This window comes from Herpailurus yagouaroundi, unplaced genomic scaffold (genome assembly GCF_014898765.1).
Source record: "Herpailurus yagouaroundi ecotype Mexico unplaced genomic scaffold, PumYag 184, whole genome shotgun sequence".
Classification (NCBI taxonomy): Eukaryota; Metazoa; Chordata; class Mammalia; order Carnivora; family Felidae; genus Herpailurus; species Herpailurus yagouaroundi.
The window spans coordinates 9,617,419-9,642,576 of record NW_024412415.1 but is presented as its reverse complement, the minus strand read 5'-3'; the positions used below and the strand labels follow the sequence as shown (position 1 = coordinate 9,642,576).

General features: G+C 37.7%; 1 protein-coding gene across 6 annotated transcripts in view; it reads left to right on the top strand.

The window, feature by feature from the left end:
* TTBK2 (tau tubulin kinase 2) overlaps positions 1-25,158 on the top strand; it is a 161,175-nt gene that overhangs the window by 25,045 nt on the left and 110,972 nt on the right. For 2 of the 6 annotated variants that reach the window (XM_040492419.1, XM_040492422.1), the window contains exon 1: positions 15,069-15,181. Coding sequence is in view for 1 of the 6 variants with exons in the window: in XM_040492418.1 (XP_040348352.1) it covers positions 9,411-9,479; positions 15,034-15,181 (217 nt within the window). In the remaining 5 variants the exon portion in view is untranslated. Of the gene's footprint in view, positions 1-9,343; positions 9,480-15,033; positions 15,182-24,730; positions 25,060-25,158 lie in introns of those variants that run through there. The other 4 variants (XM_040492418.1, XM_040492420.1, XM_040492423.1 and 1 more) reach the window with 4 other exon arrangements.

Below are 25,158 nucleotides of genomic sequence, written 5' to 3'. Positions count from 1 at the left end.
AGAGAGAGAGAGAGAGAGAGAGAGAGAGAGAGAATCCCAAGCAAGCTTCCTGCTGTCATCAGAGCCTGATGTGGGCCTCAGACTCACAAACCATGAGATCACGACCTGAGCTGAAATCTAGAGTCAAATGCTTAATCAACTGAGCTGCCCAGACACCCCTCAGTCTTTTTTGTTTTGGGTGTGGCGGGGAGGAAAATGGTATTTGGTACCCTCAGTCTGGATACTAATGGATGTTTAATGAGACTGTTCTGTGTTGCTTCTAGGACTGCTCATGGTTAGTTGTGAAGTACATATTTAAATAAAGATCATATTTTTTCATATTTTCTTCATTATAAGATTTCAGGATTTTTACTTCTTTGACTTCTGTATTTATATCTCTTTTTGTGTAAAATGTTGATTCCTAGTGGCTTAATGTAATCAGTTCTTTGCTGTGTTCTGCAGTATATCTATAATAGTTTTAAAATAATGTAATTGATATTCTAATAATATAACTACTAAAGGCTGTTTTAACATTTCTTTGTGATTCTTTTATTCCTTTAGAATAGGGAATGTACAATCAAATTACTGTATTTTAGAGCCACAAACTTGGTAAAACAGTAGGTTATTGGTTTCAGTCTGTTTTAAATTTTTAGAGGTTGTGTAAAATTTTTGATATTTGGCTCTTTTTTTCTTTTTAAATTTAATTTTGTCTTAAAAAAATTTTTTTAATGTTTTATTTATTTTTTAAGAGAGGCAGACAGAGAAAAAGTGGGGGAGGAGCAGAGAGAGAGGGAGACACAGAATCAGAAGCAGGCTCCAGGCTCTGAGCTGTCAGCAACAGATCCCGATGCAGGGCTTGAACTTGTGAATTGCAAGATCATGAACAGAGCTGAAATATCGAAGACTTAACTGACTGAGCCACCCAGGCGCCCCTAATTATATCTTTTAATTGTCTTGAAGGAAGCGGCAGTCACTGAATATCTGAACCAAATGCTTTTTCATGTCTCTCTGTGCAAGGGAGAGCTATGAGGCTTAAAGAGTTCTGGGATCAGTGAAGTGAGACTGTTTTTAGAAAGTGGTTGAACTTTTGTTATGCACGTGTGGTTATGGAGTGTCACTGCTGATTGGTTGACTTTTTAAAAATGTTTGTTTATTTTGAGAGAGAGAGAGAGAATGTGCGTGTGCGTGCGCGCACACACACCCACACACCCACACACCCACACACACGAGCAGGGCACGGGCAGAGAGTGAGGGAGAGAGAGAGAATCCTAGAAGAAGGCTCTGTGCTGAACACAGGGCTCGATATCGTGAACCATGAGATCATGACCTGAGCCGAAATCCAGACCCAGACCCTTAACCAACTGAGCCACCCAGGCATCCCCTAATTAGTAGACTTTCTGAAGTGTGGTCACTTATTCATACCTATTATTGATAGACGAGGATGAGTTTAAAGCCAGCTCTGATGATTACTATTGGAAAGTTACTTTCTTGAACTTGGAATTTAATTATAATAGTTTTTTCTCATGCAAAACAATGATTTTGGTTTAATTTTTTTTTTTTTTTAATTTTGGAGAGCAAGGGAGAGGGGCAGGGAGAAAGAGGGAAGAGAGTTCATGTTAAGCAGGCTCCAAGCTCATCCAACGCTGGGCTTAATCTCATGACCCTGGGATCATGACCTGAGCTGAAACCAAGAGTCAGATGCTCAACACCTGAGCCACCCTAGTGCTCCAATGATTTTGATTTTAAAATCAAACCTACGTTATAAAATAGATCCATAGAAGTCTGACTCCCATTCTTATCCCTTCTATTCTGTTTTCTCCATTCGTTTGAGAAAAGGTTGACAAACAACAGCCTGTAAGCCAGATTTGGCTACCTAGCTCTTTTTGCACATAATGTTTTGTCACAGCCATACTCATTTGTTTACATATCATCTATAGCTTCTTTTGTGTTGTAACAGCAGAGTTGAGTAGCTGTCACAGGATTATATGGCTTGAAAAGACTGAAATATTTACTATCTGGCCTTTTTCCAACAATACACTGACCTCTGCTATAGGGAATCATTTTCATCATTTTTTGGCTTATCTTTTTTCTTTTTCTTTTTCTTTTTAAAAAAAGCAAATAAGTTAATAAGTTTAACATTTATCTTCTTTTAACACAAAAGTAGCATACTGTAAATACTTTACTGCATCTTGCTTTTTTTCACTTAACAATGTATCCTGAAAATCACTGTATCAACATCTCTCTTATTCCTGGACTAGTATTCCATTACACAGATGAACCATATCATTCCATTAACCCCCTATTGATGGGCTGTTAGGTTTTTTTTTTTTCTAGTCTTGTGATTGTAAGTAGTGTTACAGTGAAAAGTCTTGCGAAGAAGTCATTTCACATTTTTTGTCGTGGTACCTTTGGAATAGATTTCTTGAAGTATAATTACTGGTTTAGAGTTTAAATGTATGTTATCATGCTGAATGTTACCAGTTTCCCCACCTTGGGCCCATACCATCCTTTCTTTTCCTTTTCTTCTCTTCTCTTCTCTTCTCTTCTCTTCTCTTCTCTTCTCTTCTCCTTTCCTTTCCTTTCCTTTCCTTTCCTTTCCTTTCCTTTCCTTTCCTTTCCTTTCCTTTCCTTTCCTTTCGCTTTGCTTTTTTACTATGGTAAAGAAAATATAAAATATACCATCTTAACCATTTTTAAGCGGACAGATCATTAGTGTTAAATATGTTCACGTTGTTGTAAAACAGATTTCCATAACTCTTTCCTCTTGCAAAACTGAAATTCTATACCTACTGAAAAACACTTCCCCTTTTTCCCTACCTTCCTGCTCCTACTAACCACCATTCTACTTTTTCTGTCTGTGATTTGGACTACTCTAAATCCTTCATATAAGTGGATACATAAGAGTATTTGTCCTTTTGTGACTGGTTTATTTCACTCAGTATAATGTTCTCAAGGTTCATTCATGTTGTAGCATGTCAGGATTTCCTTCTTTTTTTAAGGCTAAATAATATTCCATTGTATGCATATACCACATTTTTTTTTTTCTATACCACATTTTTTAAATCCATTCATCTGTTGATGGACATTGGGGCTGTATCCATGTTTTGGCTATTGTGAATAATGCTGCTGTGAACTTGAGTGCACAAATATCTGTTTGAGACATTGTTTTCAATCTGAGGAGATATATACCCAGAATTGGAATTGCAGAATCATGTGGGAAATGTATGTTTAATGTTTTGAAGAACTGCCATACTGTGTGTTTCATAGTGGCTGTTTTTACATTTTTATATTTTACTTTGCCACTATTTTACTTTTATATTTTACTTTCTGTATCCTCTCCAATACTTATTAGTTCTGTTTGATTGCTTGTTTTTTCTTTTTCTACATTTATCTATATTTATTTTTTAATATGAAATGTATTGTCAAATTGGTTTCCATGCAACACCCAGTGCTCATCCCAACAGGTGCCCTCCTCAATGCCCATCACCCACTTTCCCCTCCTTCCCACCCCCCATCAACCCTCAATTTATTCTCAGTTTTTAAGAGTCTCTTATGGTTTTCTTCCTTCCCTCTCTGTAACTTTTTTTCCCCCTTCCCCTCCTCCATGGTCTTCTGTTAAGTTTCTCAGGATCCACATAAGAGTGAAAACATATGGTATCTGTCTTTCTCTGTATGACTCATTTCACTTGGCATAACACTCTCCAGTTCCATCCACATTGCTACAAAAGGCCGTATTTCATTCTTTCTAATTGCCAAGTAGTATTCCATTGTGTATATAAACCACAATTTCTTTATCCCTTCATCAGTTGATGGACATTTAGGCTCTTTCCATAATTTGGCTATTGTTGAAAGTGCTGGTTCCCATTTCTCCACATCCTCTCCAGCATCTGTAGTCTCCTGATTTGTTCATTTTAGCCACTCTGACTGGCGTGAGGTGATATCTCAGTGTGGTTTTGATTTGTATTTCCCTGATGAGGAGTGACGTTGAGCATCTTTTCATGTGCCTGTTGGTCATCTGGATGTCTTCTTTAGAGAAGTGTCTATTCATGTCTTCTGCCCATTTCTTGACTGGATTATTTGTTTTTTGGGTGTGGAGTTTGGTGAGTTCTTTATAGATTTTGGATACTAGCCCTTTATCCGATATGTCATTTGCAAATATCTTTTCCCATTCCATCGGTTACCTTTTAGTTTTGTTGATTGTTTCCTTTGCAGTGCAGAAGCTTTTTATCTTGATGAGGTCCCAATAGGTCATTTTTGCTTTTAATTCCCTTGCCTTTGGAGATGTGTCAAGTATGAAAATGCTGCGGCTGAGGTCAGAGAGGTTTTTTCCTGCTTTCTCCTCTAGGGTTTTGATGGTTTCCTGTCTCACATTCAGGTCCTTCATCCGTTTTGAGTTTATTTTTGTGAATGGTGTAAGAAAGTGGTCTAGTTCCATTCTTCTGCATGTTGCTGTCCAGTTCTCCCAGCACCATTCGTTAGAGACTGTCTTTTTTCCATTGGATACTCTTTCCTGCTTTGTCAAAGATTAGTTGGCCGTACATTTGTGGGTCCAGTTCTGGGGTCTCTATTCTATTCCATTTGTCTATGTGTCTGTCTTTGTGCCAATACCATGCTGTCTTGATGATCACAGCTTTTTAGTAGAGGCTAAATTTAGTCTGGGATTGTGATGGCTCCCGCTTTGGTTTTCTTCATCAGTATTACTTTGGCTATTCGGGGTCTTTTGTGGTTCCATACAAATTTTAGGATTGCTTGTTCTAGCTTTGAGAAGAATGCTGGTGCAATTTTGATTGGAATTGCATTGAATGTGTAGATTGCTTTGGGTAGTATTGCCATTTTAACAGTATTTATTGTTCCAATCCATGAACACAGAATGTTTTTCCATTTCTTTGTATTTTCAGTTTCCTTCATAAGCTTTCTATAGTTTTCAGCATACATATCTTTTACATCTTTGCTTAGGTTTATTCCTAGGTATTTTATGCTTCTTGTTGCAATTGTGAATGGGATCAGTTTATTTGTCTTTCTGTTACTTTGTTATTAATGTATAAGAATGCAACTGATTTCTGTACATTGATTTTGTATCCTGTGACTTTGCTGAATTCATGTATCAGTTCTATCAGATTTTTGGTGGAGTCTGTCGGGTTTTCCATGTATAGTATCATGTCATCTGCAAAAAGTGAAAGCTTGACTTCATCTTTGCCAATTTTGATGCTTTTGATTTCCTTTTGTTGTCTGATTGCTGATGCTAGAACTTCCAACACTATGTTAAACAACTGATTGCTTGTTTTTAATAGTAGCCGTCCTAGTGATTATGCGGTGATTTCTCATGAGGTTTTGAATTGCATTTATCCAATGATAGAGATGTTGAGCATCTTTTAATATGCTTTTTTAGCCATATGTATGTCTTCTTTGGATAATTATTTGTTTAGGTCCTTTGCCCATTTTTAAATTGAGTTGTTTGGTTTTTTTGGGTTGTTGAATTGTTCTTTATATATTCTGGGCATTAGCCCTTTATCAGATAATATAGTTTGCAGTTCTTTTCTTCTAGGTTGTCTTTTAACATAAATTTTAGAAATTTTGATGAAGTTCAATTTATCTTTTTTTTTTCTTTTTGGTTTGTTGTACTTTCAGTATCCTATTTAAGAAATCATTGCCTAGTCCAAGGTCATAAAGATTTATGCCTTTGTTTTCTTCTCCAAGAGTTTTATGATTGTAGCTTTCACTTTTATGTCTTTGATACATTTTGAGTTAATTTTTGTATATTATATTAGATGGGGGTACAAGTTCATTCTTTTGCATTGGATGTGTAGTTATCACAGTACTGTTTGTTAAAAAAGACTCTAGATATTTTTAACCTATGCACTTTTTTTTACTTTTAGTATATAAATATTGCAAACATACACAGAAATATATAGTATAGTGAATTCCCATGTACCCGTCATACAGTTAGAAAAATTATAAAAATTTTACCATTCTTACCTCATCTAATTCTCCACCCCTAATACAGTAACTCTTTTTCCCCTTACAGTGAATTAGGGCAAATTCAAGACCTTTTTTCACTTTGTACATTGGTAGTTTATGTGTCTCTGACAGAGAAAGACTTTTTATTTTATTTTATTTTATTTTATTTTTTGAAATTGTCAAATTGGTTTCCATACAACACCCAGTGCTTATCCCAAAAGATGCCCTCCTCAATACCCACCACCCACCCTCCCCTCCCTCCCACCCCCCATCAGCCCTCAGTTTGTTCTCAGTTTTTAAGAGTCTCTTATGCTTTGGCTCTCTCCCACTCTAACCTCTTTTTTTTTTTTTTTCCTTCCCCTCCCCCATGGGTTTCTGTTAAGTTTCTTAGGATCCACATAAGAGTGAAAACATATGGTATCTGTCTGAGAAAGACTTTTTAAACATAACCATACCACTATTGTTACACTCTAGAAAATTATCAGTTATTCCTTAATATTATATCCTACTCAATTTTTCTTTTTTTTTTCAACGTTTATTTATTTTTGGGACAGAGAGAGACAGAGCATGAACGGGGGAGGGGCAGAGAGAGAGGGAGACACAGAATCGGAAACAGGCTCCAGGCTCTGAGCCATCAGCCCAGAGCCTGACGCGGGGCTCGAACTCACGGACCGCGAGATCGTGACCTGGCTGAAGTCGGACGCTTAACCAACTGCGCCACCCAGGCGCCCCTCGTTGTCTTGCTTTTTAGTGATGTTAAGCTTGATTGGTGGTTGTGGGGGGGGGGTGGTTCCTGGATGGCTCAGTTGGTTGAGCGTCTGACTCTTGATTTTGGCTCAGGTCATGATCTCATGGTTTGTGAGTTTGAGTCCCCCGTTGGGCTCTGCATTTGTGGCATGGAGCCTGCTTGGGATTCTCTCTCTCTCTTCCTCTCTCTCTGATCCCCCTGTGCTCTCTGGCTCTCACCCTCCCCCCAAAATAAATAAATTAAATTTAAAACAAAAAAAGATTGATTGGTGGGTTCAACTTAATCTTTCATATTAAAGTTCCCCATCTACCTTTGGATTTGGAAAACGGTGATTTTTTTTTTTAATTTTTTTAATGTTTATTTTTGAGAGACAGAGTGTAAGCAGGGAAGAGGCAGAGAGAGAGAGAGAGAGAGAGAGAGAGAGAATCCGAAGTAGGCTTCAGACTCTGAGCTGTCAGCATAGAACCTAATGTGTGGCTCAAACTCAAGAACTTCAAGATCACGACCTAAACTGAAGTCGGATGCTTAACCGACTGAGCCACCCAGGCACCCCATGGAAAATGGTGATTTTCTAATTCTGTCATTTCTTCTAGCATTTATTAGCTGTGATTATTCTTTGAGGAATAAATTCATCTCCTTAGTTTCCCCCAGATACTGTTCATACTAGAAAGGCACGATAAATCCATGATTCTTTGTTTCATTATCAGTGTTCAGAGTAATAAGTTGTACTCTGGCAACCTCCACAGGATGGCCAAAGAGGAAATTTCTTTTTACTTTTTTTTGTTGTTGTTTATTTTAGAGAGAGAAAGAGAGAGACTGCATGTGAGCGGGGGAGAAGGGCAGAGGGAGAGACAGAATCCCAAGCAGGCTCCATGCCCACACAGGGCTCCATCCCATGACCCTAGGGTCAGGACCTAAACCAAAACCAATAAATAGTCAGATGCTCAACCCCCTGAACCACCCAGCCGCCCCTCTTTTTCTTTTTTTGAGTGTCATTATGAACTATTGGTATTTGTATTTTTTATATTTTCCAATCATTGCAGTCACCATTCTTGTATATGCTCAAGGGAGAAATTTGGCAAATGAGAATCCTTTTGCCTGGCTCTGATTTCCTTTGACTTGCCTGTAGTAGTATTGTTGATATTTTGTTGCTTTCTGATTTGACAAGATATCTCAAGTTCATGGTGTACAATTTCCTGTGTCAGACCTGGAAAAAGCCATTTCTCCAGGAAGCCCTGATTTCTTTTAGTGGGAGGTGATGTTTAAAGTCCACAATCTGAAGGCAGAGGTACTCATTGCTACTGGGTTATCATTGCTTTTAGGCCTTTTCAGGCCATTCCTCATGCCAGATCTTCTACCATAATTCCTTGATTGTCTAATGCTTGTTATATAGTTGATTCTTAGGGGCATTTCCTGGGAACAGTGTTCTTTGAGTTCTGTGTTTCATAACTGTTTGTTTCCTTTAGCTATGGAAGTTAATTTGGCTGGGTAGAACATCTTTGGCTTAGATATTTAAATGTATAATTTCATTGTCTGCTGGTGTAAACTGTTTGTGCTAATGTCTATTTTCAGTGCCAGTGTCTGTTTTCTTTACCTTTTAAGTAATTTGGACTGTCTGCACAGATGCTGATGATTTTTTCCCCCTTGAAATCTAGTAGTTTTATTAGACTGCGTGTTGATGTTGATCTCTTGGGTTGTTTTCCCAGGTATACCTGGGTATACCCAAGAATATCCCAGTGATATACCATTTCAGTATACAAATTTAGCCTTTTTCTTTTAATTTAGAGAATTTTTTTGTATTATACTGGCTAGTATTTGTTCTATTTCCTAGCATGGGTTTTCTTTTTGGGGGCCTTCTATAATATGTATTTTGTATTTACTTTGCCTTTTATTTGTCACTTTTGCTTTTAAATATGTTTTTCATTTTCTTCTTTTTTTCTTCCTTAATTTGTATGGTGTTTTCTCATGTGTCTCCTCTTCATTTCTGATCCTTTTCTGAGTTAGCTCAGATTTCTTTTTATGTGTTCCTAATTTCTAATTATGATTTATGTTGTCATCTCCTTATCTCCTTTAGGCCAGATTTTTCTGCTTATTTTCATTTTCTGTAGGTATGCTGTTCATATTATTATCCTCTTTTTCTTTAAATATCATTGTATTAGAACTGATCAACAGTACATTTCTGTGGCTCATGTTTATTTCCTATGCGTTTTGAATGCATTTTGTACATTATGTAATATTAAAATTTTATTAGCTCTGATGATGATAAGCTCTAAGTTACAACCTATTAAACTATAAGCTGTTATAAGTTAGGTACCATGTCTTTTTCTTTAGCAATATGTTGTAGTTAGGGTGGTGGTCTGTCTAGGTCAATTGTCATTGACACCATGCTTGCTCTATAGTTTAGCAATCTCAGTTATTGAAATTATATCTGTGTTGTAACATAATGTCTTTGTAATGTCATGGGCATCTTTAATGGAAAGGTACTTTTTTTTTTTATATAAGCACTAAACAGATTTTGGAACTGAGTCTGTGGTGTTTTTACTCCCTTTCCAACAAAGCAACCTAATTAATGTATAGAATTAATGGTGCTACTTGGTCCTGGAATGTTTGTGTTAATTAATTAGCCCTGATATGCTGCTGCTGTTTCTTTTGTTTTAGGTTAAATGGAAACCACCCTTGGGAGCTGGATGCCTGTATAACCGTTCTATCACATCAGTGAATTGCAATGAGTGGAGGAGGAGAGCAGCCGGATATTCTCAGTGTTGGAATCTTGGTCAAAGAAAGATGGAAAGTGGTGGGTATCTCTCTTAGATCGAGAGAGAGACAACATGTGGGGTAATTTTTGGTATCTTGATAAAAATAGGATTTCCTTAGGAAATAATATATATATTGCTAATATGCCTGAATCAGTTTTCAGTTATTTTCCTGTGATTGTCTTGTTTATACAATAATTCTTGCTTTATACAGTAGTCCGTTTTCCTAACCACTGATAGCTAATGCTGAGTAAGGTAGAAAAAAGTGTACTTAGAGAAACACAAATGAAAAAAAAAATACAGTACAATGAACTTCTCTTTTAAAAAAGTTTAGAACTTTTTATTAAGGAAAATTGTAAGCGTACATAAAAGTAGTGAGACTGATATAATTAACCTTTATATACTCATGCCCCAGCTTAAGTAGTTACTAATTTATAGTCAGTCTTGTTTTATCTCTTTAACCTCCCTCCCGGAATATTTTGAAGCAAATCTTTTACCCTGGTATTTCTTCTGTGTGTACTACAATTATGTATCTCTAAAGGTTAAAAATTCTTTTAAAAATGTAGTCATAATATTATCACATCTAAAAAAGTAATAATTTTTTAATGTCATTAAGTATCCTTCCAGCTTTCACATTTCCCCTATTGTAAATTATTTTTAATGATTTGAATCAAATCCAAATAAAGCCTGGGTGTTGCAATTGGTTGACATCACTTAAATATCTTTTAATTTCTAGATTTCTTTTCATCTTGCTTTTGTTCCTCACAGTTTATTTATGGAAGAAACTTGGTCATTTACCTGTAGAATTTCACAGTTTGGATTTTTCTGATTTCTTATGTGTGGTATTAATAGGTTTCTCTGTCTCATGTATTTTATGTAAATTCTTATTTATTTACTTATTTTTAGAAGCTTATTTATTTTGAGAGAGAGAGAGAGAAAGCAGGGGAGGGGCAGAGAGAGAGAGAGATAGAGATTATCCCAGGCAGGCTCTGCACCGACAACCCCCCAGTGTGGGACTCGATCTCAGGAACTATGGATCATGACCTGAGCTGAAATCAGGAGTCGGGCACTTAACCAACTGAGCCACCCAGGCATCCCCAAATTGTTATTTATTGTGGTTTGATTAGATCTAAGTTCAGGTTTGTTTATTGAGTTGGCGTTTTTTTTTTTTTTTTCATAAAGGGCATTGTGATCTTTCAATAGGAGGCACATAATGTCTTATCACCCATCAAGACATTGTGTGTCCTATTGGCCATTCTCATTTTAGCAGTCCTGATCATCATTTTCTAGGTCTGTTAATTGCAGATTATTGAGCGTTTGTTATTCCTTCATTTTTTAAATGTTTGTTTATTTATCTTGAGAGAGAGAGAGAGAGCACACGTGTGCAAGTGGGGAAGAGGGAGAGAGAGAATCTGAAGCAGACTCCACACTCAATGCAGAACCTGACATGGGGCTCAGTCTTACAACCAAGATATCATGACCTGAGCCAAAATGGATGCTCAACCCACTGAGCCACCCAGGCACTCATGTCATTCCTTCATTTTTTAAAGTACATCTACAAAGAGAAATTTTTTGTTGTCAACTATTTGATTGTCCTGAGGTACATTTTGATTAGGAAAAGAGAATAAATGCTTAATTCTTTTTCTTAATTTACCAGTTTTCAAAATAATGAATTGGTTCCCTGGCATTTTCCAAAAGTGACCAATGAGATTTTTAAAAATAGGTAGTTGGGGCGCCTGGGTGGCGCAGTCGGTTAAGCGTCCGACTTCAGCCAGGTCACGATCTCACGGTCCGTGAGTTCGAGCCCCACGTCGGGCTCTGGGCTGATGGCTCAGAGCCTGGAGCCTGTTTCCGATTCTGTGTCTCCCTCTCTCTCTGCCCCTCCCCTGTTCATGTTCTGTCTCTCTCTGTCCCAAAAATAAATAAACGTTGAAAAAAAAAATTAAAAAAAAAAAAGGTAGTCAAGAATGCATGGATTTAAGCATATTTCATATGTTTCAGTCAGTTGTCATTACTATCCTTATTGATCCCTAAACTGTCTCATTTGACTAAGGGAGGACGCCCTTCAAGTTGTCTCTTGAGTCTTTCAACATGATCCTAATAGTCCTTTGATATCTTCCTTGTCCTGGACTTGGAATCTGCCATCTTCTCTGCTCTTCAAGGAACAATTTTTGTTTCAGATGTATTTAAATATGTATTTTAATCAGAGTTTTGTTCATTACCAGGTGTAGGAAAGTTGTTATAGTGGTTTCCTTAGTTTATCAACAGATTGGAAAAAGAAGATTCTTCCTTTAGAAATACAAATTTTGTTTCTATGATACAGTGTTTTAACCAATTAGGCAAATCTATTGGCTTTGAAAATTTACTTGAGTAAATGTAAGAAAAGAATCATGTTGTCATCATGGATTGGTGCAGGAAGATTACAATTAGTAATCTTTTATGTAAGTCAGAAATGAGTGTTTCTTTGGTGAGTGCTTTGTATTAAGTGCTGTGATAAAGTCTGGCTGTTTCCAGTAGACATATCAAAAGGTGACAAATGAAGCTATGCCTGGCTTAGTTGCTCTGTCCTGATAATTAGAACTAATATACATATCGAACATGTCCCCCAAATTTGGGAGGCATAGTAGCATTTTAGTAAGAAATAGTCTCATTGTTATGGATGGTGTTTTGGTTATCTACCATTATGAACAAACTGCATCAAAATTTAGAGGCTTAAGGGGCGCCTGGGTAGCGCAGTCGGTTGAGCGTCCGACTTCAGCCAGGTCACAATCTCGCAGTCCGTGAGTTCGAGCCCCGCGTCAGGCTCTGGGCTGATGGCTCGGAGCCTGGAGCCTGTTTCCGATTCTGTGTCTCCCTCTCTCTCTGCCTCTCCCCCGTTCATGCTCTGTCTCTCTCTGTCCCAAAAATAAATAAACGTTGAAAAAAAAAATTAAAAAAAAAAATTTAGAGGCTTAAAAAATTTCATTTTTTTACGTATAATTTTGTGGATTAGGAATTTGAGATGAGTTTGCCTGATAGTCTCTTTTTTTTTTTAATTTTTTTTAACATTTTTATTTATTTTTGAGACAGGGAGAGACAGAGCATGAACAGGGGAGGGTCAGAGAGAGGGAGACACAGAATCTGAACCAGGGTCCAGTCTCTGAGCTGTCAGCACAGAGCCCGATGCGGGGCTCGAACTCACAGACTGTGAGATCATGACCTGATCCGAAGTCGGACGCTCAACCGACTGAGCCACCCAGGCGCCCCAGTTTGTCTCTTAACCATGTGGCACTTGGCAGGGTTGGGTGGGTTAGAGGATCCAACTTCCAAGTGGGCTGTTTGGTGACTTGAAGGTCCTTGGTTCCCTAATCCTCCCCCTGTCATCCCTGGTAGCTTATTTTCTAGGACCTCTTCACAGGTCTGTGGCTTCTCAGATGGTCACACTTTTTATATGGTAGCTGGCTTTTGAGAGACAGGAAACAGAAACTGCAGGGCTGGTTAAGGGCTGTTCTCAGGGCTGGGGCAGTATTACTTCACCATGTTCTGTTGGTTAAAGCAGCCACAAGATTAACCCATATTTAAGAGGGCGGGGAATGGATGCTGTATCTTGGGTGAGGGGCAAGGTCACACTGAAGAAGAGCAAAAAGGATGGGTGATATTGTTGTGATCATCTTTAGGAAACAAAGTCTGCCACAGGCCTTACCACCATTCTTTCCCTAATCTACATACCCCCATCATACTAAACTGCCTCTAGCTTTCTGCTTTATAAACATTGATGATGTCTTATGCTTTTTTTTTTTTTTTCAACGTTTATTTATTTTGGGGACAGAGAGAGACAGAGCATGAACGGGGAAGGGGCAGAGAGAGAGGGAGACACAGAATGGGAAGCAGGCTCCAGGCTCCGAGCCATCAGCCCAGAGCCCGACGTGGGGCTCGAACTCACGGACCGCGAGATCGTGACCTGGCTGAAGTCGGACGCCCAACCGACTGCGCCACCCAGGCGCCCCGATGTCTTAATGCTTTGTCAAGCTCAGTAAAAAATATTAATGTTCCCACTATTGTTGAGATGACATTACAGGAGTAGACCAAGGAGCAAAATCATTACTTTGGTCTAGATTTTCTGTTCTGTCATTTGGTAAGGTTGTTGTGAGGTATAACATGAAGGTACCTGTCACCGCTGTCCATAATTAGAAAAATGTCCCTTTGGTATTGCTTATGGATTTTTAAAGTTATACTAGGCTTTGTTTAATAGATATTAAGAATTGTAAGTATCAATCAGGGCCCAACAAAAAACAATTTAACTGAAATGAAGTTCTGGAACTTTATTTTAATCCTGCGCTCATACTGGAATTTCTCATGCTATCTCTTCCCATCACCCAACTGGAATAAAGGATTATGGCTCTTATATACAAAGCAATGAATAGTTATTTAGCAATAATTATGTAGTTACCACTTAGCCACTTGCTGTAAGGGAAACAAAAAAATAGAAAGGTGTGGCTGTTTCTGAAGAAACTTAGTTTCACTGTAGGGAGCTAGGACATTGACAGTGGAAAGTAAAAAAATAGCATAGTGTATTAATACAAGTGATATCTGAGGTGTTTAGCTTAGTAAAATGATTAAATGATTAAGCAAATCATTCCTATAGAGATTCAGAAGATAGAGAAATCTGCCTGGAGGTAATCAGTAATGCAGTGTTCTTGAAAGAAATAGAGTTTAAAGTGAGTCCTCTGGGGTGGTTAGGATTTAGGACCCTTGTGCTTCCAGTGAGGACTGCCTGCTTTACATCATGTCTTAGGTGTTTGATAATGTGGAAAGGAGAAGACCTTCAGGAAATGGAAGAACGCTAATTCCGTGCTACATCTGGTTTGAAGTATACTACCCACCTTGGTGCTCATAGCTCTACAGGTTTAGTTGTCACTAACACTTGAGAACTTGCTTGTAGTACTCAGACAGAGATCCTGGTATTCCCTAGTTAAGCTAATACATTTTATCAGGAAGGATATTAAGTGTTTGTTGAAGGTGTTTTATTTGATTAGACTTTGTCTTCTCTGAGCATATAGTTATATAGTGAACTCTGGGATAGTTTAGAACAGGAGTTTTCTGTCTCTTCTGTGGAGTCTGCTCAGTGCCTCAGAGAGGAGGATAAGTGGTGCTGAGAAGGCTGGGCTCTGGTTGCCTCACTCCCACCTCCAGCCTCTGCACATACACATCTCACCTGGGGTCCAGATATGATTTTGATTGGCAAAAAGATTTCATGGTTTAAAAGTTTACAAATGTTGCCCTAGAATTAAAATAACATATCTGGTTGTTGGGGGGCATTTGTGGCAAGCGAAACTTTCAGGTGCTGTGCTTTTTTGTGACATTTTTGATGCTGTAGACTAAATTTTAAAATTGTGGCTGAAATAATTTCATTACCTTTTGTGGGCAAAACCATGGGAAAAGGTTTTGATGGTATTTCTAGGCATTTGTTTTCTTGGCATATGTGCAGTTAATTTAATGATATTGAGATCTTTTATCCTCAAATAGGGATAGTAAAATTATATACAGGAGATGAATTGGTTTCCAATTAGAATGTTCTAGTAATTTTATGTGTGTATGTTCTTATTTCCCCTGCAGTTGAGGAAGATTGGGGGTGGGGGCTTTGGAGAAATTTACGATGCCTTGGACATGCTTACCAGGGAAAATGTTGCACTGAAGGTAGAATCAGCTCAACAACCAAAACAAGTTCTGAAAATGGAGGTTGCTGTACTGAAAAAACTACAAGGTAAGCTATTTTGTATGATACACCAAACAATTTATAATTTGTTGTTACCTTTCTAAACCTCAGTTACATTCTCAAACTATTAATGAATAATCAGGAATAAACAATGCTTAGCATTTTTCTCTTGGAAATTTTATCACTAGCCAGTAGGAGTGGAGATACTGATTGCTTAGGCTAATTGGACTTTGGGAATTCCTTTTTATGGTGAACAAGGATGACAGAGTGAATTACCTAAAACATTCTGCTTTAGAAAGTGTTTTTGTAAGTCTATTTTGGTAAAAATTTGCCTTTTTTTTTTTTTTAAACCACTAAACATGAATACCTCTGAGTTGTTTCTCCTCATGTCATTGGGTGTAAATATGCTTTAATCACTAAGGAAGCTGCCTTCAAATCATACTGCAGGATGGATTAAAAATAATACTACTTGTTGTGTGGATAACTTTTTCTTGCCCTGTTGTCATTTTTGAGATCTGTTTTCTACTTGGGTTCCTATTTCTTACTACAAGGATAAATAAGTTTTTTTCTGACTTTAACCCAGTCATGTAATACCCTGAATTTATTGCTAGTTTATATTCATCTTTGTATCTTCAGCTTAATGATGTAATCTGATATTACTCATATTTAAATGTTTTGTCTGAATCAATTAAATGGGGTTATTAGCACATTAAATGATCTTGTTAAGCTCTAGACGGTTTGATATTGTTATGGGACATTCATTAGTATCTAAAGGAATTTAGTGGTAACATATAGAGCAAAGGAGGTTGCTAGAATTAGTAGAAATAACTGTAGTTGGTAGAAATAGCAAGCACAAAATGCTGTGTAGCCTAGGACCTTCAAATTCATGGCTGTGTAGTCTCTAGGGTGTGAATGTGCTCTCTTTGTGAATTCTTGATGTTTGGAATTCTAGTAAACTAGTTTGTGTTAAGTTAATGAAGTGTGTGTGTATTATGTATTCTGGCAATGTCTGTTCTTTTAATCATTGCCCTTTGCCTAAGCTTTCTGATTATCCAGGTTTCTCTAACAATTGGCTCGTTTGATTAGAGCCTGATGCTAATAAAATTATAGATCTGTTTAATAGTTATTTTTTAGTCCAAAATTAGCTTTCCCCAAACATGAGAAATTAGGAAAGCGGTGGATAAATCAATACCTATTAGAAGAAACATAACTGGAGAAGGAAGAGTAGGGGAAAAGATGGTGCTCTCTTTTTTTTTCACCTTTTCTCTGTACTCCCTGATTCTTTAGAGCTGTTCTCAGCTCAGTGACATAGAGGCCACACAAATAGGTGCGGCTGGAGCTACCAGTTCCTGGGTTGCTCAGATCTTAGCAGATCTCTTTGACTCTCAGACAAGCTCATAAAGGATATGTCAGCATCAGTGTGGCCTGCACAGTGCCATTTCACCTTTCTCCTACTTGGCCCTGGGAAGATGTTTCCAGGTGAGGCAGGATATAGCTCTATAGGTCTTTCAGTAGGTTTCTTGCCTATTTTGACCGCAATTTACCCAGGATTCTATGGGATAAAGCCTGAAGATAACTTCAGTAGCTTTTTAAAAAAAATTTAATGTTTATTTATTATTATTTTTTAAAATATAATCTATTGTCAAGTTAGCTAACATACAGTGTATACAGTGTGGTCTTGGCTTCAGAAGTAGATTCCCATGCTTCATCGCTTACGTGCAGCACCAGTTCTCGTCCCAACAAGTGCCGTCCTCAATGCCCATCACCCATTTTCTCCTCCCCCCCATCAACCCTCAGTTTGTTCTCTGTATTTAATAATCTCTTATGGTTTGCCTCCCTCTCTGTTTGCCACATTATGGAAACAGCCCAAATGTCCATCAACTGATGAATGGATAAAGAAGGTGTGGTTTATATATACAATGGAATAGTATTTGGCAATGAGAAAGAATGAAATCTTGACATTTGCATCAACATTGATGGAACTGGAGGGTAGAATGCTAAGTGAAATAAGTCAGTCAGAGAAGGACATATATGTTTTCACTCACATGTGGAATTTGGAAAACTTAGAAGACATGGGGGAAGGGAAGGGGAAGAAAATAATGTTTGTTTATTTTTGGGAGAGACAGGATGTGAGCAGGGGAGGGGCAGAGAGAGAGGGAGACACAGAATCTGAAGCAGGCCCCAGGCTCTGAGCTGCCAGCACAGAGCCCAACGCAGGGCTCAAACTCACAAACTGTGACATTGTGACCTGAACCGAAGTCGGACGCTTAACCGACTAAGCCACCCAGGTGCCCAACTTTAATGCTAAACCCTTAGATGCTGAGGCTCTCCTTCTCTTTCTGGCTATTTTATCTTTCATACTATTAACTGACATGCTTTTTCTACCCGCTTATAACCACGTCCTAGTTCTCAGAATCCTTCACTTTCCAAAAATAAATGGGTTTTTATTTTCTGGTCTGTATTTCTTCTTTTGTTTTTAAGTTTTCATGTCTATGGTCTGTATTTCAATGAGGCAGCTCTTGACTCTTCTTGGCTTTCTCACTTATGCCTTCTGCGTATTTAATGCTTCACAACTTCTTTTTGTTGAAAGTGCTTTAGAATTTGGGCCTTTTTAAGAACATTTTTATGGGGCTGACTTGGCTTGCCTTCCTTTTGATATAATGACTTCTTACTCACTGACCCCAATAAAAAGGCTAAGTGTATAAGGGGAAGATATACAACCAGAGGCTAACCCTTTAAGGGATTGGTTGGTTTTAGATTTTTTTTTAATGTTTATTTTTGAGAGAAAGCAAGAGACAGAGTGTGAGTGGGGGAGGGGCAGAGAGGGAGGGAGACACAGAATCCAAAGCAGGCTCCAGGCTTTGAGCTGTCAGTGCAAAGCCTGATGCGGGGCTCCAACTCACAAACTGTGAGATCATTAACTGAGCCAGAGTCAAATGCTTAACCCACTGTGCCACCAGGTGCCCCAGGATTGGTTGGTTTTTAACTGATGTTCAATTTTTGATAGGTAGTATAAGGATTTGTTTCTTTATAAGATAAAAAGATATTTTAAGGTGAATTTAGCCAGAGCCCTAAGTTTTATGCCTTGTAATACATCAATCCCCCTTTTCAAAATTCTCACAGTTTTTTTTTTTTTTCCTGGATTCCTTCAGTTCTCAATTTTCTCTCAGTCTAACCCTGTGTTTCCTTAGCTCATGCAGAACTCTCATTACTAGTATGATCCTTTCTCACCGGCCCTGAAGTGTGAAGGCCTTAGAGTTTTACCCCATCTTTTCTTCTAAATCACCTCCCTATGTTACTGTCTCAGATTACTCTATTTCCACAGCTTTCTGAACCATTCTGGATGTATCCTACAATTCTCTACTGAGTCAAGTTTGACTCCTGAATTGTACTTGGTTTTTAAAAATGTGTTTGAGGGGCGGTGGCTCAGTTGGTTAAGTGTCCAACTTTTGATTTCGGTTCATGTCATGATCTTGTGGTTCATGAGTTCCAGCCCTGCATTGGGTTCTGTACTGACAGCACAGAGCCTGCTTGGGATTCTTTCTTTCCCTTTGTCTCTGCCCCCTCCCTGCTTGTGTGCTCGCTCGCTCGCTCTCTCTCACAAAATAAATACATAAACTTAAATAAATAAATAAAAATATGTTTGAATGCATTAGTTGCTACTAGACTAAACCATGTCTCTAGGCAGTACTTCTAGTACTAGATAGTACGTCTACACTTAGTTATTATTTTGTAAAGTATCCTAGTAAATAGAACCATACAACTTAATAAGCTTTTCTTTTTAGTGATATATATCTGTGTATAATTTATTTGTGTTTCTTCCTTGTCTCCATTTGGACTTTACTGTTTTCGAACCTTTTTTAATTCAATTGCTTTGAAACTTAGAGCTAAGGGGATAATTGCCTCCCTTGTCTGTTAGATTCCTTTTCCTTTCTTTTCTCCCATCTTCAATACATGTTTGTAGCAATATCCTAGCTATCTTCACTTCTCCATTTTAATGGCCCTCTTGAGTTGTATCTCACTATACCATTTTTTTTTGTTTTTGGTCTTTTTAGTAAGTATAGTTTTATTTGCACTGCTGGTGTAAGAGGAAAAAACCTTCTGTCTCATGACTTCAAATTGATCACCAGTAATTCTGTAGCACCTCAGAAACCTATCATCAATGCTTTTGATAAAGATTCCGATTCCATTTATAAAATTTTGATACATAGCTATAATCCTGCAGCAAGACAGGCAAATCTTAACTTTGCTATTTTCCCTAATTTTTATTATGAAGAAATTTAAATATACATAAAGATGGAAATAATTATATAAAGAACATTCTTTGTACCCGGTACTCAACTTTGATGTATCAGCACTTGGCCAGTCCTGTTGCAGCTATATCCTACTCCTTCAACACTCTTTGCCACCTTGCTGGAGTAATATTTAAGAAATATTTAAGAAATGCTAGGTTGCTTCTGCATCCTGGTGCTGCTTCTGGGATATGTTTGTTATAATTGGTGAGCCAGTATTGATACATTATTATAACTAAGATCTATATGTGGTAAGGTGCTCCTTTTTTAATATAACATAAACAGTAGTTTTAAACACCTATCAAATACAAGTTATTCCTCAATACCATCTAAAATCTATGCAGTGTTTAATTTCTCCCATTGTATCAAAAATATCCTATTGTTCTGTCTTTGAGGCCTATTGATACCTTGTCAGCACTGATGGGGAGGGAAGGAACTGGTGAGTGAGCAGGACTGAGAGGCATGCTTTGACTCTTGACTATAGCATTGACCAGTGGGAAGTGGCAGAAGTATAATATATAGAAAAACATAAGTTGTAGTTGACAAAAAAAGTGACACCTGAGGAATCAGGACCAACTCCACCATCCACTGCTGTGTGAACCTAACCAGTCCAGGCAGGCTCCATGATATCAGCCCAGACCCCGATGCAGGGCCTGAACTCATGAACCATCAGACCATGACCTGAGCCCAAATCAAGAGTCAGATGCTTAACCGGATGCTTAACTGACTGAGCCACCCAGGTGCCCCTGCATTTATTTGTTGGAGAAATGAAGTTCTTAGTTCTATTCTGTAGAATAGTCCAAATTCTGGATTTTGCTAATCACATACTTGGGGTGCCTTTTAACATGTTTTTCTAGCCTCTGTGTTTCCTGTGAACTGGTAGTAGATATATAGAGCTTCGGTGAGATTCATGTTGTGATTGCTGTTGTTTTTGGCAAGAGTACATTGTCTGGATATATTGTTTTCATAGGGGTTACAAAATAGTGATTTTTCTGATTCTTTTATTTCTACCAAATTTCTGAAGTGGAATTATCCTATCAAGTTAGAACTTTATTTCATCAGCTCTGTGTTTCCCCCAAAACATAGTTGCTATAAGAAGGGCAGGGTAAAGACTTGATTTTTGATCCTTTTATTTTCCAATTCTCAGAATAATGAGCTTTGTGCCATATATGACCGGTGAATTTTTTTGTTTTTGTTTTTGTTTCCAGAATCGCCATGAACTCAAGGATTTTTATGTATTTTATTTCAACTCATTGCAGTCATTGTTATTTTGATGCTCAAATTTTCGTGTCTTTGGCTAGTGGAAGCCCTTTCAAGTTGGTTGCTGTGTCTTTCTAACTCCAGTGTTCTTTGATATCATCTTTCCTTTCTGGCACAGGCCATATTTCAGGCTTTCCTTGAACTTTCCCCCATGCTATTGTTGGAATCTGGAACTCTGTTTCTCCAAGAAGCCCTATTTCCTTTTATTGGGAAATAATTGAGATTACAATATGGCCCTAGGGCACTAGTTGCTATTGGGCCAACACATTTTTCTCAATAGGTTTTAATAACCACTAGATTCTGTCTGGTTTATTCTTAATGTGTACTTTTTAATGTGTTTGAATTATTTTTTTTTTAAGTTTATTTATTTTGAGAGAGATAGTGTGTGCACACACAGAGGAAGAGCAGAGAGAGAACTAGAGAGAGAATCCCAAACAGGCAACATACTCATTGTGGAGCCCGATGCCAGGGCTTCATCCCAGGACCATGAGATCATGACCTAAGCCGAAGTCAAGAGTTGGCTACTAAACTGACTGAGCCACCTGGGAGCCCCTGAATTGTTTAATTTTTTTATAAAAAAAATTTTTTTTTACAAATGAAAAATCCTGTTTAATTATATTTAAGTATTTCTCAATGTGTCCAAAATTGTTTACAAGTTTTCCTTGTATTTATAACAAATCTGAATAGAAAATTTTAATAAAATATAGGTCTAATTTAAGAAAACTTTAAATGAACCGTTCATGTTTAAACTCTAATATCAGTTATTTCTTGGCAGTTAGTAATTTTCTGTCAAGTAATTATTCCAGGTTCATATTTAACCTTTAGTGTTATGCTTTTATCCCAAGACTGCATAAGAACATGCAAATTTAAAAAAAAATTTTTTTTTCAATGTTTTTTATTTATTTTTGGGACAGAGAGAGACAGAGCATGAATGGGGGAGAGGCAGAGAGAGAGGGAGACACAGAATCGGAAACAGGCTCCAGGCTCCGAGCCATCAGCCCAGAGCCTGACGCGGGGCTCGAACCCATGGACCGCGAGATCGTGACCTGGCTGAAGTCGGACGCTTAACCGACTGCGCCACCCAGGCGCCCCAAGAATATGCAAATTTAATGAAGAGAATGGTTTTTTTAGACACAGTGAAAATCTTCCAGTTTAGAAGGTTCTCACCTTGGATAAATAGGCACTTTTAGCCTCTAGGAGTATTTAATAAGGTGATTCTTAAATTTGCTCTGTATCCAAAGCATCTGAAGATCTTGTCAAAAGGAAAAGGAGTTCCCACTCAGAGACTTAACAGATTCAGAGTCTGTGAGCTGCCTTCTTCAGCTTTCTTGGTCATTCTAACGCACACACAAGTTTGAGAGCAAATCCTTTAGAAGGTTCTTGAATCAAGAGACTTTACGGTTTCTTCCTTGTCAGTCCTCTTTTTTTAATTTAATTTTAATTTTTTTTTATTTTTAAAAATTTACATCCAAATTAGTTAGCATATAGTGCAACAGGAGTAGATTCCTTAGTGCCCCTTACCCATTTAGCCCATCCCCGCCCCCCACACTCCTCCAGTAGCCTTCAGTTTGTTCTCCATAAATATGAGTCTCTTCTGTTTTGTCCCCCTCCCTGTTTTTATATTATTTTTGTTTCCCTTCCATTATGTTCATCTGTTTTGTCTCTTAAAGTCCTCATGTGAGTGAAGTCATATGATTTTTGTCTTTCTCTTAGCATAATACCCTCCAGTTCCATTCATGTAGTTGAAAATGGCAAGATTTCATTCTTTTTGATTGCCAAGTAATACTCCATTGTGTGTATGTATGTGTGTATATATATATACATATATATATATATATATATATATATGTATATATATATATGCACCACATCTTCTTATCCATTCATCCATTGATGGACATTTGGGCTCTTTCCATACTTTGGCTATTGTTGATAGTGCTGCTATAAACATGGGGTGCATCTGAATTGTTTATTTTTTTTTTATAAAAAAAATTTTTTTTAATCTTAATTTATTTTTGAGAGAGAGTGGGAGACACAGAATCTGAAGTAGGCTCCAGGCTTCGAGCTGTCAGCACAGAGCCTGATGCAGGGCTCGAACTCATGGACAGTGAGATCATGACCTGAGCTGAAGTCGGATGCTTAACTGACTGAGCCACCCAGGTGCTCCAGAATTGTTTATTTTCAAATTTTTTTTTCAACGTTTTTTATTTATTTTTGGGACAGAGAGAGACAGAGCATGAACGGGGGAGGGGCAGAGAGAGAGGAAGACACAGAATTGGAAGCAGGCTCCAGGCTCTGAGCCCTCAGCCCAGAGCCTGACGCGGGGCTCGAACTCACGGACCGCGAGATCGTGACCTGGCTGAAGTCGGACGCTTAACCGACTGCGCCACCCAGGCGCCCCTGGAATTGTTTATTTTCAAAAATACATTGTGTTGGGGGCTCAGTCGGTTAAGCATCTGACTTTGGCTCAGGTCATTATCTCTCGGTTTGTGGGTTCGAGCCCCACATCGGGCTCTGTGCTGATAGCTCAGAGCCTGGAGCCTTCTGTCTCTTTTTCTCTCTCTCTCTTTCTGTGTCCCTCCCCTCCATTTGTGTGTGTGCGCGCACGCGCTCTCTCTCTTTCTCTCTCTCAAAAATAAATAAATAAAACATTAAAAAAAAATAGGGTCACCTGGGTGGCTCAGTTGGTTAAGCGTCTGACTTAGGCTCAGGTTATGATCTAATGGTTTGTGCTGACAGCGTAGAGCCTGGAGCCTGCTTCGGATTCTGTGTCTCTCTTTCTCTCTGCCTCTCCCCCACTTGAGCTCTGTCTGCCTGTCTGTCTCTCTCTCAAAAATGAATAAAAAATAAATAAAATAAAAATACGTTTGTGTTCCCTTTTAAATTGCAAGGTATTTAAAGAATTATATATACTTAAACTTGACATATATATTATGTTCAGGAGCAAAATGGTAGCACCAATTAGCTTTGTATTTGGTGATAGCATACATTTGTAAATGGCGATATGAGAGAGTAAGAAAAATAACTTCTATTTCTGGTAATTTTCTTTATAAACTTTTTTTTTTTTGGGTAAGTAAAAAAAAAAAAAAAAGTTTAGATGATCACAGCTTAGATTCTCCAAACCATGTTGGATAGAGATTTAACTCTTTATTGTTATAAAAAAGAGTCACTTGGATCTTCCAGAAAATCATTTCTATTTGGTTTAGAAGTTTTTTATTTTTGGATATAGGTGGTTCTACTGTTTTGGGAATTCAAGAGTATTATAAAATTACTATGTTTTATACTTAGTATATCTTTTCATCAAAGAAGCTTTCTTGGATCTTTAAAAGTTTAGGTTTTGTTTATTTGCTTCTAATTACTATATAACTATATATCTAAGCATAAAATAGTTTTTCTTTAAAAGTATCCTACAGATCAGATTTCTCACTAATTCTTATGTGAAAGTGCCTTCCATAATGTGTTCAATCTAATGAAGTTTATGGTGTTTAAAAATCACTGCTTAAATCAATGAGTGACTTAGAAAGTTGTCTAGCTTTCCTGCCCCATTTTAACTCTACTTCATTCTGTGAATGAAATAAAGCATCTTATCTCTTGTACTCTTTCATTATGCACCAACTTGAGTAAAACTGAAGTTTTTCTCTTTATCTTAGATGAGAAGATAATTTATAAACTAAGTTTTTTCTCCTCTAGATTCTCTAAAAGCAAGTATAGAAAGATCCTATTAATATCAAAAAATAATAGGGGGTGCCTGGCTAGTTCATTTGGTTATAGCACATGACTCTTGATCTCAAGGTTGTGAGTTCAAATCCCACATTGGGCATGGAGGCTACTTAAAAAAATAGAGTAAATGCCATTGTTTGATAATCAAGTAATTTTATTATTTTTATTTTTATTATTCTCAGTTGAAATAGCTGGGAATTAATTTTTCTTGCCCCACATAAATGTAGAGGAAAACTACTTTGGTATAGCCCTTAAAAAGGAATTGATTTTGTTTTGACTTCTGGGGAAATTTTTTCACTCTGTTATATTGGTCTTGCATTTTATTTTTGCCTTGGAGACTGCAGAGTACAAGCTGAGAGTTGGGAAGAAGGATTGCTAGTACGGAAGAGCAGCAGTACCTCTTCTGCCCTCCTGCTTGAAGTCTCTAGCTTCTGCTGCAAAGTATGACTACTCCCTTTCCCCAGTTGTAAGAATGAGAGACAACGTCTTTTTTGGATTAGACTACTGGTCTGTCCAGTATAGAAGACTGTCTGTGAAAGTTACTCCAAAGTGCTTGCCCTCATCAAGGTGCATCTGTACCATCAAAGGGTGTTAGAAGATCTCTGATAACTCCTTTTGTGGGAGAACAGAGTAATTGAACTCTGGGACTAAAAGGTTAGAGATAAACCCTCACCCTTTATTATGTCATCTACCCATTTATTAACCTGTCATCTGCTCTTTTGTTTATTTCATCTGGTACTTCTTTTCCCTAAA